This window comes from Aptenodytes forsteri, unplaced genomic scaffold (assembly GCF_000699145.1).
Source record: "Aptenodytes forsteri isolate BGI_AS27 unplaced genomic scaffold, ASM69914v1 Scaffold257, whole genome shotgun sequence".
Lineage (NCBI taxonomy): Eukaryota > Metazoa > Chordata > Aves > Sphenisciformes > Spheniscidae > Aptenodytes > Aptenodytes forsteri.
In genome coordinates, this window is record NW_008795194.1 from 9,812,904 (window position 1) to 9,830,834 (window position 17,931).

Sequence of the window (17,931 nt, forward strand, 5' to 3'; positions counted from 1 at the left end):
TCAGTACAGAGCAAGATGGAAGATCAGGAACTGGAGGCAGTTGTGGGGGCTTTGGGATTTTGGGGGGTTTTTGTTTCTTTGAGACGTGGTAACCATGTAGGCAATTTCTAGCTTTGAAGTTTTACTTGATTAGAGTGAAATTAACTACTTGGTTTATTTTACTGAAATGCAAACTAAATACAGTCAGGTTTGTCTAATCTACATGTTCTGTGGAGATCTGTTGCTGCATCTCTTATTAAGTCTCTCATCTGGCGGTGGCTTTGGCTTTAAATCAGTTGTGAGCTTAATTGGCATGGTAATATAAACTCTTTGTTAAATATTTATTACATTACCTCACAAAATGCACATGCTAGACACAGAAAAGGCATGTTTCTGGCCATAGTGCGTGACAAATCTGAAGTGGCAGCTGAAAGGTAGCAAGAAAGGAGTTGTAAAGAACAAAGTAATTAGGTGTAGATGTGTTTCATCAGTTTAATTTTTTTAAACTAGGTGGCTTTTTGGCCCTTCAGCGCTATTAATGTTTAATTCCGTGGTGCCTGTATATATTCATCAGACATTCACATTCCCGTAAATTAACAGGTAAGGTACACAAATAAGCATGTAGAGCACTTGACTTATCTTTTCTTGTGCCTGTGTTGGAAGGAGCAGGTTTTGTCAAGGGCAGCGGCCTTATTGATCTTGAAGAGCATTCTTGTCTTGGAGATGCTCTGTGAAGGAAGGTGCAAAGGCGGCTGTAGAGGTAGCTTACAAATGCAGTGTTGAGAAGGCTATCGCTGGCACAGAGAAAAAGGCAAAAGAGGCCAGATGAAGAAAGCAAAGAAACACAGTTTCAAGTCTGGAGAACATCAAGCTTTGGGAGTGTGATTTTTGTGTGTGTGTACGTGCACATGTGAGGAACTGTTATATGACGTAAGACATTTTAAAAAATGTGGTTTACATAGTGTTCTGTTCCTTCAAGCGTTTACTAGCAAAATGACATTTTTAGACAACAAGTTTGTGTAACTCTTAGAAATAACTGTTGAAAATAGTCTTTCGCTGCATTTATTCCTGTATTTATTCAGTGATAGTAAACTAACATGAGTATTGCTGGTCTCTTCTATTTACATTCAGAATGGGCATACAGGTATGAGTAGGAAAGGAAGGATGTTACAAAATAGGACGTTGTAAGGAAGAAAATTAACCCCTCCCCCTGCAGTTTTGTAAGAGGCAATAGTATGTGGAGAGCTGTGTAGACGATGAGAGTAAAAGCTACTCTTGTAGTAAAGGCCCCAGAAAGGTATTTGAACCATATTGCTCCCAAAGCAAGGCGTATGCATGCTGAATCTAATACTATCATTTTAGTCCATATAAAACAAGATCGAGACAGGTAGATTTCGCCACGTAAGCCAGTCATTAAATTAGGGAGGGGAAAGTGATGTAAAACTTAAACTTTGAAGTAATGCTAGTTTTATGTGATACCTCAGAAAAGAGAAAGCGTGCGCACGTGCACACACACACATCCCCTTCTCCCCTGAACTGGTAATATGCTTTATCAAAGGTACCAGTTGAAAACGTTGTAAATGCAGTTGTAAGCTAGTGCTTTGGGGAAGTTCTGTTTTCTTTTCCTATGTATTAACTCCTCTGTGCAAAATTCAAGGCAAGCTAGTGCATCATAACAGTCAAACACAGAAATAGAATACCTCTGAGCACTTTCTCTGAATATAAAGCTCAGTGATATTTCACCTGGTCAATAAAAATAATTTGGTGCTGTAAATACTGGATAATTGAAGAAGACCTATTGCTATTCCAACAACCTGTTTCTTTCTCTTTAAGGATATGCTGGCTTTGACTGTCTCATGATAAAAATGTATCTAAAACTGGTAAGTTTGAGGAACTTGTTAGAAACAGGAGACTAGAAGTTGATTTGGTTGATATTGAAGTTTGATATGGTTGGACTCGATGATCTTAGAGGTCTTTTCCAACCTCAATGATTCTATGATTCTATGATTTCTGTACCACCTGTTCGGTTAACTTAATCTAGCTAAGTTCCACAAAGTAGTGCAAGAGAGAAACAAATTCTGTTAATTGGTTCATAGCTGATATTTCTTAAGTTTTAGTGATGTGATGGAGCCAAGGATTTATAATCTTCTTCATTGGTCTTTCACATTTGTGTGTTCTGTGTGCGTGTTGCTGTTATGTACCCTTTCTAAAGGGGGGTGTCCCCCCCTCTATTAGGAAGCAGGTGCTACAGAGTAATACCTGCAGACAACAGAGGTACTTTGGAGTACTTAAATTAGGTGTGACTGTAATACAGCATAACTGTGCGATTAGGATAGCCATGGCAGTGTTCGTTCTGTGATGTGTGCTGCTGCAGGTATTTTGTGTCTGGCTATGTGTTTCAGGAACAGCAATTAACTCCAAAATTGGAAGTCTGACGGGGTTTACTAATATGTGGTTAGCTACTTGGCCTAGAACATTGCAGGGAATTGGGGAAACGCTGTTTTGACGCCCTGATGAATCACCAATTTCTTTGAGCCTTAATCTTTTCTAACGCTCGCTTACCATGGAGGGCTGGGCTATGCACATTCTGGATCCCGTCAGTCCAGCTCCTTAATGGGTAGTTGAATGATGTAATACAAAAGGAATCATTCGTTCATAAGCTGAATGGATTGCCGCCTCTGCACTTCCAGCAGCTCTGTTACTCGCGTAAGGCTGTTGGCATGTAAGGAGCTAGTGTCTCCAAGATTATATCCTACAGTAAAGCTTTATTCTGGATTGCCTTTATGGCCATCTAGAGTTCATAGATACCTCAAGTTCAGTGTACATGTATTTAAGGTAGTAGTAGCTATACACAACTTTTAGTTCTGGACTGTTGCACATATAGATAGATAAATAGAAACATAGATGCCTATAGATATCTGTAGACATCCATCTGGCATGGTAACTTATGATGAATTAGACCCAGAATTGCTTTATCTGTTAGGGGCTCCTTCCTAAAATGCCAATATCACTTTCACTATTGAAAATAGCAAGCACTGGTGATATAAAGACTTTGGAAATTACACCTTCAGATGCTGTCAGTAGTTCACATGGGACTTGTTCAGGAATATACTGAGTTTTGAGTGTGGTTGTAGAACATAGTTATTTTATCTAAAGCTTGTGCTGGGCTTTTTGCAAGTCTGAATACTGTATCGCTTAATTTTGGTTTTAGATTTCCTGTGTTTTCTTGCACAAGTGTTAGAACAGTATTTTCCCTTTGCTTAGACTAATTCTCCCTCAACTTCATACCGGCCCTACCCTGCTAGCTTCTGGAAATAAGCAAAAATGATGAATATTAATACTTTATTGATTGTATTCATAAGGCAGACTTCCATCTGTCTTGGTAATGGAGTTACAAACTTACTTCAAAAAATTGTAGATTTCTATTATTCTATTAAAATGTTTCTCTATTTCTCGGCAGACCTAATGTTCTGCAATCTATTTTCAAGTATTTTATAATCATAGGATGCCAGTGATCTGACAGAGAATCTTGAGAAACAAAGTATTAGTTAAATAGTAATTATGTTCAGTGATCTGCAGAGAATCTTGAGAAACAAAGTATTAGTTAAATAGTAATTATGTTGAGGAAAAAATATTTAACCATTTGATAAATCTCACTTGTCAGAAACTTAATGAAGTGCTTGAGAAGCTTCACAGTGAAGTATCTTGGCAGCTTTATGGTTTTGTTTTCGGTCCGTGTTGGTATCCATAAGCATATTTTCACAGGTTGTGGTGATGTCGCAGGTTGCCCCACAACAGAGTCTGACTCTGACTGTTGTTCAAACAAGGAACTGATGAATCAACAGGCCAATGTCCAAAGTAGCTTGCTTTTTTATACCCTGGCGCTGATGGTTTATGCTCAAACGTTTTGATGTATCTTACTGGTTTCTGATTCTTGTTCTAGGAATTAGAAAAATAGAGCAGAAGTGAATAATGCATTGGGGCACGGTTACTTTAAGTGCTGAGGACCAAAGCTTATGAAATAGCTACCTATATGTGCAGAATTTGCAATCTTATCTTGGAGTTTCATTCCCATTCAATGTTGTTGCTGCCTGACAGATAGGGACAGAAAATGATCAACATGTTGCTGTTTAAAGCAGCAAGGCAAACAATTTGGGCAAAATATCATTGCCTATGTTGGCATGTCTCCAAGATCTTGGGTTTGTGTCCCTGTTCCTGTTTAAAGGTTGTTGTCCAATTCTTTATAATAGATGTCTAAAAGATATGTATTATAAAGAAGGGAGGGGGATTTTTTTTTTAATGAATGTGTTGCAGCTTAGCTTATAATCTATTTTGTTATGATTATAATTTTCTATTTCTTAATTAACGTTGTGTATTTTAACTGCCTGGATTCAAGAAATCAGTGGAATTTTTAGGAGGGTCTGTGCCGAGTTATTTTGACTTGCAAGGAAGAATTATTGTTCTTAAATGCAAGCTCAAATATTAGAACAGTCCATCCTTTAACAGTGAGTCAAAACCTGAATTACCAGTAGTTTTGATTACAGTGATACTCTAAAAAGGTGGGGTGCTCTAACTGTGAACAAATGTGCACCCAGTAGGTGATAGTCTTTCATGCAGTGCTTTAAAAGTAAGCAAGAGTTGCTTCTGATTTCGGTGAAGCTTGTAATGGAGGATGGCGACTTTTTTCAAAAGAGGAAGTAATACTAAAATGACTGGATTATTTAGGTTAAACTCTATTTTTGGCAAAGAGGTTAATGAAATAATCATTGGCAAAAACGTGAGCTTCCTTGTCTTCTTGCAAAACCTTAAAGTTAAATGACGCTTCTTCTGCAAGTGGTTTAATTTCACTTTAGAGTTGGTTCTGAACATGTTTCAAAACTTAAACTAACGTATTTTAGGTAAACGAATGCCTTTCAAGTCATCTGAAAAAAAACCCAAACCCCAAAGCCTGAGGGGAGTTCATCGCAGGCTGTTTGTTTTGCAGAACAACTGTTTATTAAAATAGTCTTTGCATAGTCAAGGATTATTGTGTACATTCATGTTGGAAGAAAACTTGTCATTGTACCTTTTCATTTATCGCTGTAACTATGAACATCTTATTTGGTTCTGTATATGCCTCTCACCTCGACTTAACGTAGGTGTAGACCCTTTTCTCTCTCACTTTTCTCAGACCTGTTCTGACTGAAGATGTATTCTAGGAGCACTGTAACAGCTGTCCCATCAGTCTGCATCAAATCTTTTCCAGAACTCTAGTTCTGCATGCATTTGAATTTGAGATCCTTGGTGTAAGATTTCTGCTTCCCTGAATTAAGCGTTTATTGTGTGGTCTGAGAATGTGATGATAAAGAACTTAGCAAATCGGCTTTGAAGTTATGTGTGTGTCTTAAAGAATAATTCAAAGCACTAAAAATATTAAGTGTCCTAGAAGTTCCTAATACAGTTTTTGACCTCCTCTTGCTTAAGCACAGCACTGATTGCAGACTTGAAACATGGAATCCAAATAATAGCAATATTCTAAGATGATAAGCCTATTAAGACCTGTTAAAGAACGTCAGACTTCTAGCATCACCCTTGGAACTACCCTAAATATTAACCTTATAGCTTCAAGTGGTGTTTTTAGTCTTGTCTTTCATCATAAAATACTGCATCCTCTTCTGCCAACTTCTCAATTTTTCTGAAGAATGTGCTGTCCATAAAATCCTGCCCAGCAGAGCTGGGTTAGTTATTTCCTTTACTTTTGCGAACTGTACTGCCTAGAGTCACAGGCAGCATCATGAGTGTGCGTTGGCCACTTTCTGGTTAGCGGTGTAGTGAAGTACGTGGAAAACTTAAAAGATGGTATTGGTAAGTCGGGAGGAGGAACATTCAGTAATTGAAACAAGGAAGTTCGTTGTTCCCAGCATTGCTAAACTGACCCTCTTCATGCACAACATTTAACTTGTTCCCTCTAAGCAAGTGCTAAAGCTGCTGGTACTTTATCATGTGTTGTATCTTTTCAAGACTTAGTGTTTCTTTGAAGAATTAGGAAAGGCCAAACAGACCATCAGTTGCTGCATCTTAGCTTTAAAAGTTTGAAGCAGCTAGTAAAATATTGTAGCACTTGCAGCTGTTTTGTGAAACAAACATTGTTTTTAAAATGACAGGTCCGCTTACTGTGAGACTGGCATGCTGAGATGCTGGTGAGTCTGTTAGCCAGCGAAGTTCAGTATCTTTTCTAGTTTTCACTCCAGGTCAGGAATCAGTTTCAGCCTTAGAATGAAAACTGCCTCTCATGATGAAAGTGCAAAAGTTTCTGTAAACTTTACTGCTCTGTGTGAGCTCTTAGCACACTTAATTGTTGTTTCCTTCAGCAGTGGAATAGGAAGATTAATCTCTCTGACTTCCCTTCAGTAGATACTTTAAAGAAAAGCAAACCCCCAAGAACCTCTTGGTTAAGTGAGAGCAAGCCAGCTATGTGGGGAGGGAAGGTAAACAAGGAAAATATATTATTATGCAAGGATAATACCTTGCATAATAATTCCTCATGTGTGCATGAGTTCAGAGAAGATATGATAGAATGAGGCAGACTTAGTATCCAGAGTGCCAAAGTAAACTCACCTGCTGGAAAGAAGATGTGTGTCAAAATGAAGAGCTATAGTTTATAGGAAAAAATATCTGAGAAGTCTTCATGTGGCTTTTTCTGATAGTCATGTTAATCTCTTCATGTGGTGTCGTGGTTGGCTATGGGAAGGAGTAATATAGGCTGAAAATATGTGGAAGTTTTTGAAAAGTTTCCCTTATTTTAAATAAATCAGAGTTTAAGAGTTTAAGTTACCATCTAGTGTTCTGAAAATGCCTATTTAAAAACAGTACAGAAATTAACAATATTTTGTGAAATCCATAGTCATTAGTACTAATAGGTATCAGCTCCTGCCCTGTACGCTCCAGGTCAAGCTTTAATTTTCTTTCCAATTCAGTTTGCTGCTTCTAGTCAATTGTGTCTTGGTTTTCTGCTTTCTGTGTGTACAGAGGTGTTGTGCAATTGTTAACTTGTGACCTCAGTGCAGACAAGCAACATGGATAATGATAGTTGATGAATTAGATGAGGTTTTGCATTTGATCGTGCTAAACTTCAGGAACAGATTTTTGTGATGCTTTCCTAATGTTTGCATTAAGTGAAAAAATTAATTTCTGCATCAGTGAACAGTATTTGACATTAAATATCAGTATTACATTAAAAGCCTGGAATATAGTCTCCCAGCTAATCTGTAGGCATAAAGATATCTGAAGTTATTGAGAAGCTTTGACTTTCAGAGAAAAATGCAATTAGCCTATCAAAGATCACACCAAAGCATCTAGAGTTAGTATTTGTGTAGTAGGTAAACAATTTTAGCAGTTAGAATGATGTATATTAGTAAAAATACCAACACTTTTATTTGCATTACCTCAGCTGTGACTTGTCTTTGCAGATGAGAATCCCACTGCACTGGACACTGTGCAAGCACAGACTGTTGCCTCATAGCTTAGTCAAGCGTAACAGGTAAATGCAGGTGGATGGGAGAGTTACAAGAAATCAATGTGAGCAATGGGTTAGTATAGTATATGATGCCTGGGCTATGATGAAAACCTCATCAGTTTTTAAAATGTATTGCTTTAAAAAAATCTTGCGGAAGGAGGGAGCTTCCATCACATTCTACAGTTTCTGTTAACTCATGTTAGGCGTAAACTTGGTTTTTTTCTTTTTTATACTTGGCCATTATTTAGGCTGGCTGTTTTTAGAAGATTATATGAAAAATTAGTCTCCCTCTATGGTTAGGCTCATTTAACAAACATATTCTCTATTATACAGCTTGGAAGCAGAGACAGATGTGAAATGCTGTGCAGAGTGTGGGGTCTGGAACTCCAAGCTTGTCCTTCTGTAGGTACTTTGAAGCATTGTTGCCCTGTGTTAAGGCTTAATTGGTTTTCTGGTTTTTTTCAATGCAAAAGAGCAGTGGTTTGCATTGACCTGTTCTTTCACTCTTCAATTCAGTACAGGCATTCTGCTGGGATTTCTCTTGTGAAAGTCCTGCAGGTATGTTACTGTCTTTTCTTTTCTTTTTTTTTTATTTCTCTTGCAGTAGGAACTACCTGTGATGCTTTGTAGGCAAGAGGAATAGCAGCAGCAGCAGAGTGACATGGACTTGACCTGTTAAGTTTCATTCAGAACTGCGGTACTTGGTTTACAGTACTCTGCTGCTGATGGTTTCCTACAGAACAGGAGGGAAGGAAGGGTTAATGGCATCAGTTTTTTAACTTGTGTCCTCTCTCTTCTGCTACTCTTCTGGTGGTCCCAGAAGTAAAGTGTGTGTGCAAGCAACTGCTGTGTAGTTCTCTGTTTAACTGTAGGAAAGGGGGATGTTCAAATTTGTTCAAATTTATTCCAATTCTGTTCTTGCTGGTGTTGTTTTCTGTCCTGCAAAAATAAAAAGAGATACCAGGGCTGGGAGGTAGGGAAGAGGTCAAATGCTCATGAGCCTAACTGAGGGCAGGTGATGGAGTATTTTAGTGGAAAATCATGAGGTACTTGCCTAATGTGCTTGAGTGGCAAATGCTTGATCTCTTTCCTGAGAAAGATAAAAGACCTTTTTCCTCCAGTGTGAGATGTTTTCTGCTTTTTGTAGGCCTTGGCGATTAATGTATAATTGGTGATTCTACATTCAACTAGATAAAACAACTTTTCAAGAGAGGATGGCGTTGTGGAGAATTATGATCATAGATGCTTTATATTAAGGTAGCATCCCACCTTTCATTTCAGAATTGTCATGGTTTGGCTGAGCTGCTAACAACTTTAACTCTGCCATTTGAAGGGTTGCTCAGATAATGCACAAATGGAAGAGTGAAGGGTTTATTTTAATTAATTATTTTGGTACTTTTTGAAGTCATCTGATAAGAGTATCTTATCTGTCATGATAGTTATAATAGAAATTAAATATGCATCTTTCTGGATAACCTGCAGGGTGTGTGCTGTTAGTCCACCTACAGTGAGGAAAAGAAGCTTGTGGCTTTGTGATGGATGTACTACATGAAGCAACCCCTGTTAATTAATGAGTCAGGTTTCTTAATGTTATGTGCTTCAGCCTGCAGTCAGGAGAGTGCTGCTTCAGATTTGAAAACTGAGAACAAGCTGTAAGCAAACTGAAAACTGCTCATGACACAATCACACTTGTCTTCAAGGCACATGATGCTCTTATCAGGCACAAAAATTTCTTCCCAGTGGGTTATTCCTGTCTTGGTAGGTACTCCTAGCATTCTTAAATGGTAAGGTTTTTTTAGGTTATATACTATTAAACATCTGCTGCATTGCATTATTGAGGAGGATGTGATCCACAGATTACTTAGTCCATTTCTTGAGTGATGTTTGAGTGTACATCAGATAATACCTGCGTGTAAAACTTATCTTTAACTTATCTTTAACTAAGGACTGCAGAAATACTGTGTGAGACCTTTCAATATAGTGAAAAGATTTCCTTTTATTTTAGGCATATATATTTAAAATATAATGCATAAAAGGCTAGACATAAAAAAGATAATTAGGATTATTTGTTGGTAGGGGTCATCCTGTTATCTTCTGCATACTGTCAAAATCTTTCTTCCTGTTGTTTGAGATTAGGTGAGTGAATAAGGCTGTAGCTTTACGCCCTTCCCATTTTTCTTGCTCTTGACTGAAAGAGTTTTTCCATATACCTCTGTATAGAGTACTTATCATTTACCACTATCAGGTTTCTTTGGTATTTTATCACCTTTGTTTAGTAACTTATTGCTTGGTATCTCTTGGACAACTAATTACTGTAACGATCTGAATTTCTAGACTTGCGAAGTAATCAGTTCTGGTGCGCGGTTCCATCGTGCAGGTTTGTGTGCGAGTTAGAAAACTCAGTAAATGATGGAGTTGCAAATTGCTTGTGAAGCCTAGTGCAGAAATGTTTCATAGATCTTTAAAGAAGGAAATGCAGCGTTCCCTTTAAATAGCAAGGTTTGCTGTTTCTCTTGAAATCTCAGCCGTTCTTAGAGGAGAGACTGTTTGAAGAGATAATTAATAGAATTGCAGAACCGTTTTGGAGGCTATCAACCTTACAAAGAACAGACATTTTTTAAAAAAACAAACTTGTGTAGTAGATGCAGCAGCAGCTCTAAACCATTTGAGCTGGTATTTTCTATTGCAGAGTATTAAAAACATACAGCATTAAGGTTTAGGTGGTCTTCTGACACAGTGCATTTCTTGCTAACACCTGGTTGCCGTGTGGGTTTTAAAATGCCTTGCACTTGCCAAGTGTTCAATTGCAGGTTCGCTCCCCGTGCTTATGTCCATGTTCCTCTTCAAGAACCAAAAAGTTGTGGTGTTCTGGGTGCTGCCTGGGGTGTGCCCGGGCATAAGCAATTTTCTTGGCAGGAAGGAAAACTGAAACAAATCAGTACTGAAACAAATGTACTTTTCTCAGGTTTTTTGAAATCTAACTTTCCAGCCACCATGCTGGCATGTACACTGGATGCATGTACGTTTTGAAACCTTCATCTGGCAGACTTTGATAAATTTCTGGGTCACACTAAGCTTCAGAGGTGAAACTTTCAACTTTTCCCCCAGCTATTTAGCTAATTAGCAGTTAAACAAATTCAGAGCCTTGTGATGATTTTTAAAATAGTAGTGTATTCAAAATTTAACTTCTGTAGACAAATACTGTGACTAAATATTTATGTCATGTCAGCTTTTTAATTGCTGTTGTGCAATACAGAGTTTACAACTGACATAGGCACAATGATGATTGCAGAGATCGCCACCAACAAATGTGCTTTTTGGGGTTGTTAGATTTTTTTCATTTGCAGCTGTTTCGTCCACTGTTGTAATGTAACCACTGCACAGTATATTTTCTTTTAAATAATGCCATCCTTTGAATGATAGATTGCTTGTCATATCTGCTCTGTAAAGAAAATGATTTCCTACTTTGAAAGGAAAGATGGAAACCTGTGAGTTCTGTCACAGGCTTTCTGTATCGGAACGATACAGCTTTGTAGGGTTATTCATCTACGGAATGGTAACATACCCCATGCAGCGGGATGATGGTTCAACTCTTACATTAACAGCTGAAATCTTTCTTTGAAAGTCTTCTAAAGCAGCCATCTGATTAAAATTGCAAGCTCCAGTTTGTGTCACTGCTCATAACACTAAGATGGAGGGAAACTTGCAGCCTTTCAGGATTAGATTTTGTCAGTTTTTCTTGGTGATGCTCTAAGCTTAACTATGCTGTATCTGACTTAGCAGCTTTGCCTGCACTGATAACATGATTAACTCTTGACATATTACATATGCCTTGGGTATTCAAAACACTTGTGAAAGTAATTAAAAAAAAAATGTAAATTTTGTTTAAACAGGAGTTAAGGTATTAAATTAATAGCATACTTTTGGAAAAGGCATCTGTTATTTCTCCTATCAATTATGTGATGTATTTAGCAGGTGCTAAAACTCTACTCAAAGCTGAAGTCTGTGGTAGCTCTGATTACTTCTGCTGTGGTGTCGTGATCCTTGTGGATACGTAATGGTGTGAAAGATGGTGAGAAAGTATGTTATCTCTGACAGTAGAAAGAGGGTTTCTGGCCTGCAACTGGCAGTTTGCTATGAGGCTTAAGTTAAACAGTGCACCTCTGTTTTGAAAACATTTTACACTTTCTCATGTTACTGGAAGTGTATTTCTGTATTAGCCTTGTGAAAAGTTTATCTTAATCTGTGTTTAAAGTTTCTAAAATGTTTGCTAGGAAGAGTTCTGCACAAAGCCAAACTCAAATCTATTTTTGTTTGTGCTTGCTGGAAGAGCAATGAAAAGATCTTTTATTCTAGTGAGCTTTTTTGTTTTATGGTGTTGCTGTTTGCAGTGTGAAAGTTAGTTGTCAGCACTTGCATTTGTAAATCTCTTTTTAAGGGCTGATTACTCTGGGCTGAAAGTTGGCAGGCAAGATCTCGGCCCTAGAGCATTGTTTGGGGTTACGCATGTTTTTAAATAACAGATCTATCTGACTGGTTTGATTGAGAGAATGCATGCTGCTACTCATACTCTTGTAACTCTAGACAGCAAAACAGACTGCATAAAAGCACGCTTTGAATATGAATTAGAAAAATTAGAGACTACTTCTAATGAAAGCAGAGGTGGGAGGATCAGGAGTGACACTTGAGGGAGGTTTTTGGGGGGGGTTGGCGAGGGCAGTAGTGGTTTTCGATGGCTGTATAACAATCGAGTAGATGTCTCTTCCGAGCTGTTTGCAAGGTTGTGGTGTATGTGGATGCAGTATGTGTATATAAATATCTTCAGACAGTTGAACGTTAACTCTGCCAGTACTATAAGATACCTAAACCTGAAGTAAAATGCAGTGTAAAGGTTAGCCTGATGTTGGCACCACAGTAACACCCACGTGTGGCTTTTGGATGAGAGCGGTCCCAGCTCTGCTTGGCTTGGCACCCAGACAAGAGTGATCATGTGGTGGTGTGCATTTATCTGTATAGTCATCCATTGCTGGTTTGTATCTGGTATCTTCTGAAGTGACGGAATTCTTACAACAAAATGCATTTGAAAATATTTGCCAGTGAAGAACCATGTTGTCAACTTTAAAAAAACAAACAAACAAACCAACCAACAAACAAAAAACCCAACCCACAACTTTTTATTTGTGAAGGTGGTTGTGGATGTTGCAGAGGGAAACCAGTAGGCTGAAAACAAAATACGTGCTACCTGTGTCGCTCGGCCACATGGTCTTGGTCCTTCCTGAGAATATTCTTGTAACTCCTCAGATTAACCACTGCTGACCAGGTGCCCTCAGGCGCAGATCTGTACAAGTACTAGTGAAGAGTTACTGCCCACATCATCCTCGTACTAATGAGAAAACAACTGTATTAAGGTGCTCTTCTTCCTCTTGCATTTCCTAATTTAGCAGACTGAGCAGTGTATTACAGTTTTGGGGACAGTAAAGACTTCATGGTTGAATGTTGTGTGGTTTCTAAATAAACATGTTTTTACCTGTATTTTAAACTTCTGGGAGATAAGTGTCTTGCCTACTTACAAACCAAGTTTGAAGTGCTTTTGATAAGCTTCAGTAAAATCCATGCAGTTTCTCTTAGATTAGGTAGTTCTGGAAATAAGTATTTGCATGTCTCGAGAGTAACTTTGCTCTTGACATAATCTATCTGAAGTTGTTGAACTTGACTAATTACTCTGTGATGACTGAATGGCAAGCCAGAAGGAAAAATAAAGATTTACTATACACATTTACAGAATTGAAATTATATATAATATTACAAAATTATAATTGTGTACTTCAATTCATAAATGCAGGCTATTCTGTAGACTTAGTGACTGGACATAATTTGTGGAAGGCATGGATTTTTTTTTGTGAATCTGCTTGCTGTAGACTAGAAATATTATTTAAAAACTTATTTAAGAGACTGTGTGCTTCTGAAGGTTTTTTCTTGTGGGTTTGGGTTTTTTTTTTCATAACTTGAATGAAAAAAATTGCAGTCCACTTCTGACAGCTCAACATTCTGCCATAGGTATTGCTATCTCTATCCCAAACAGGTCTGCCAACTTGCATTTTTCTCTTGAATGTCTCCTACTTACTGCAGCAGCGTGCATTTATGCAAAGATATGGTTTACCAGTCAGCAATTCAGTGTATCTTTTAAAGTGCTGGGCAAGTTAACTCTTCAGTGGGATGATAATTTTTATTGCTTTATTAAAATGCCACATTTAACTTGCTCGCTAATTTGACTATTAAACTAGCATCAAAAGAGGATAAACTGTCTTCCAAATGATCAATCCTGATCTGTAGTTTCTAGTACTACCAGATATTGATTGTGATTCCTGTAAATAAGCTTGTGTATGAAGATATGTATCAATACTAATGAAAAACATGTGAAAACACATCTTTTGAAGAGCCTTTAACATTTTGCGATTTATTTTTTTAAAATGTTTCTCTCCCTAAAGTCACACTGCTTTTTCCACAAACACTGTATTCTCTGACATGATAGTCATGGAAGCCTGCAGTCATATAAGTTTTATGCTTTAAGAGACTGGTAAGTGGCAACTCTGTGGTGGAAAAGTTGATGGCACTAACTTTCCAGAACAGCCCTGCACATGAAGTCGTTTTGAAGTATATCACAACAGATAGGATTTTGCAGCAGAGCACTTGATGTCCTGGGGACTTGTAGCAGTGTGACATACTAAGTGAAGAAAATTGCAAAGGAAACTCCTCCTGCATTTGGGGTCTTTCCGTATGGCTTACCCATTTGCAGAAAGGCAATAGCTGATCGTTGTTAAAAGCACGGGACTTAGAAGGCAGGTTGAATATCCTCTTTAAACAGATTATAATAGTATCTCACTTGTTTTGAGAGTCATTTTGATCCTTAATGATCAAAATGCAACTTAAATATATGGGTTTGACATTGTAGTTATTAGAAATAATTTGTTCACAAGGTGTGGTGTGTATCACAACAAATCTGTGTAACTAATGAGAATATGATTATTAGTCTGAGTAATCCAAACAAAGTTACCTAGAGCTTCAATCTAGACCTAGCCTGTGATAAGTGTCTTGTGTAATCTCATCTTTAAAGGGCTTCTGAAAAGCAGTAGAATGATGTGCCGCTTTGATTGCTGGTGGCTTGCCCAAGAAATCTGAAGTTGCAGTGTGCACATTGCAGTCGTGTGTTACCTGTCAAGTTGGCTAACAAGTTGTCTACCCTCAGCCAAAATTAATGATTTAGCTGAATATTTTGTGCTTGATGGCCAGTCAGCAAATGCTTTAAAGGATATATGCGTGGTGGAATTTTACTCTTGTTTGTTAGACTCACATGATCTTAGCTGTTTTCCTTCCACAATCCATAGATTTACAAAGTACTGGTGCTAACACTACATACCAGAGGATGGAAGAGATTGCATCATGACTGGGGACAGGCTGATCCTAGAAGGGAATGGGAATATGCGAGATAAGCAGGCGAGGTAGAGGGATGCAAAGAAGTACCTTGGCATTGATTTGGGGATCAAAATGCTGAGTAGATAACATCATTGCTGACTGAAACTCATTTGTCTTTCTGTAAAGTAGACTTTAGTTTGTGAATCTGGACTAATGTGCATGCTCAAGGTTAGCATGAACAGCAGTGGAGATCATACACAGTGAACACAATGTCTAAGAAGTCTTGTGCTCTTTTTAGAAAAATATTAATCCAAAATTTTAAAAGGCTAAAACCAGTTTCTTTAAAGAATATTAACAGAAGCGTTCTCCAAGAAGCTTAGACACCTTCTGCAGTGTTAATGTGCATACAGCTTCCCATGCGTGGGTTTGAGCAGCCCAGAGTCTAGCTATTTAATACTTGCTTTTGAAAAGTTGCTTTTGTCCCGAGGATGATTTTTGGTTATTTTATAAAATACAAACATCCTGAATGAATTCCAGACTTTCTGCCATGTAGACTCTGTGTATGTTCATGTGTGTGTAACGCTGTATGTGAGGGGCAGTATAACTTTTTTATTTCTTTTTTTGTGTGGGTTTTTTGTCTGTGTCATTTCTCCCTTACTTAAATAGTTTCTATTCCAAGATGAGAGGCAGGGTGTTAGGAAAAAAGACTTCCGGGAATATACCAGTGACACAGTGCATGTGTTTCTTTCAAAAACATGTTTTTCATGCTGACTTTACATCAATAGCATGAAGTGATAAGCAACTGTTCATCTAAGCCAAAGATTTCGTCCTGTCAGGGATGTCAGTATATTTGTTTCTTCAGCTGCGTGTGCAAAATATCTTATCTTCTGCCTAATCCCATAATACAGACACTTGAAACAGTTCATAGGTGAATGTCATAATTTTATTTGAAAATTTTGGAATGTATTCAGCCAGTTGTATGAAAGGCTTTTGTCCATTTCAAAGTATAGTGTAGAGGACATTCCATGGAAGGCCATAATGCCATAGACTGAAATAAATACTTTTTAACTCCAGTCTTTTGGAGTCAAGATACACTAAAAGGAGCTTAAGCTGCCAAAGAATGGAATCATACCATCACCTTCCATATGCTGCAAATCTTCACTTTTTTTTTTAAGGAGTTCGTAGACAATCTCACCCTGAAGTTTGGTGTCACCAACTTGAAGGCAATAAATTTTCCTCACACATTGTTACAGATGCAGTACTGGAATTTCCACGTGAATAAGTAACTCAAAAAGCATATTACAACTTGCTCATCATCCTTTTAGAAAAGAAAAAAATGACCCTGATTTTACACTCCAATATTTACTTTCTAAGACTTCATGCTTTAAATGAGCTTTTCCTGGTTTTTTAAAGACCAGTTTGGTGTTTGGGTTTTTTTTTCCAAATAACAGTATTAAATAATAGCATCAAATTTCAAAGCGAAGTCGCTGTCAGACTTTCAACTCTGCTCAGTTTTCTACTTGTCTAATCAAATAAAATAATATTTTAGGAAGATGGAGCAGAACAACTTGTTGAGCGTTACTAATCTAGCAGAACTGTTGTAACATGCTTCTTAAAATTTGCGAAGATTAAGTGACTGTCAGAGTAGTTGTAGAATACAAAGGTTGGTTTGTGTCTAAATGCTTCTTAATAAGTTAAGTAAGTCTACCAAGTGGTATGAAAAAGTCACAGTTTGAAAACCAATCTGAATAGTTAAGGTGAGAATCAAGTGAAACTTACCCAGTGGAATTTCCCTGCCCGGTGCTGTGGCAAGTGTTCATCTGCACTCCCGAGGCAGCCAGCGTCTGGGAGCTGAGCGTATCTGCAAGATCACTTTATCCTTGCCTTCTGCCATAACGTTTTCTCTGAATGCAGAGTATCTGCAAGATCACTTTATCCTCGCCTTCTGCCATAACGTTTTCTCTGAATGCATAATCCTGACTGTGTTGTGGGGAAGTTCTTTGGACCTTTGGTCTGAATCGGCATGGCACGTCTGGAACGGCTGTGAGTTCTCAGGAATTTCAACAACCACTTACTGAATCTTTTGTCTTCCTGTTTCTGCAGCTTACAAAGGTGACCAGTAAAGTTCTCTCTGAGCAGCCAAAAAGCAGACAGCTCATGACTTCTGATCAGGACACTAAAGTTGTGGCTGAACCGCAGGTGCAGCAAGTACAAGAAGTTAAAGACGGTTCTCATCTAGTAAGTATTATAATTACATATTCCCCTGGTATAAGTGTTGCATGAAACAGGTTTGTTTTTTTTTTTACTATGTCTCAATCAAAATTGTATCTCAAAACATTTTAGAAGACAGTTGGCTGATAGCATTGCAACATAAAATCCTAGAACAGAGCTGTTGAAGGTGGCTAATTCACCATACCGAGTAAGAGCATCAACTTAACTTTTCTTCAGCCCTACAGGGGATTTAAACAAACTGCAAGTTACAAGAGTTTGCACTCATTTAAAGTACAGGGCTTTTTAGGCTATGCAGGAATTGTATTACCAATCTTGAGTTAGGTTCTAGCTCACACATTAACATCTGAGGAAAATGCGGGAAATGTACTTGGCATGTATCTGTAATTGAAAAAAGTACGAACCCATACAAACAGGAGATTGCATTCTGTAACAGGAATTTTGCTCAGTCAGTTCTGCCAAATGGCACGTGCTGCTGCTTCTGTGCTACTGTGCACAATCCAGTAAGTTGCTTTATGGGATGCTTTTGGCAGATCATACAGCAGACAGTACTGTGTGTATATATGTTGCAGTAAATATTACATACATTTTCAAGAAGATTGAATACTTGATTCTATGTGTAAGCTCTACTCATAACATTATATTTTTGTCTTTGAACTTTAACTGTATATTGGGAGAAATGTTTCCTCTTGGGACATCTCGAAGGGTTTGGTTTCAGTGTATGTTCTGCTAGGCACTTAGCCTGTGCTATGCTAAGCAGCAGATGCTTGCTGCTTCAACTTAACCTTGCAGCAGCAGATGCTTGCTGCTTCCAC

General features: G+C 37.9%; 1 protein-coding gene across 1 annotated transcript in view; it reads left to right on the plus strand.

Annotated features, from left to right (window-relative positions):
• Positions 1-16,993: 16,993 nt before the first annotated feature.
• The window catches only part of LARP4B (La ribonucleoprotein domain family member 4B), a 43,552-nt gene continuing 42,614 nt past the window's right edge, over positions 16,994-17,931 (plus strand). The window contains exon 1 of the mRNA XM_009278653.1: positions 16,994-17,125. Within this exon, the coding sequence (XP_009276928.1) occupies positions 17,045-17,125 (81 nt within the window). The 5' untranslated portion in view covers positions 16,994-17,044. The remainder of the gene's footprint in view (positions 17,126-17,931) is intronic.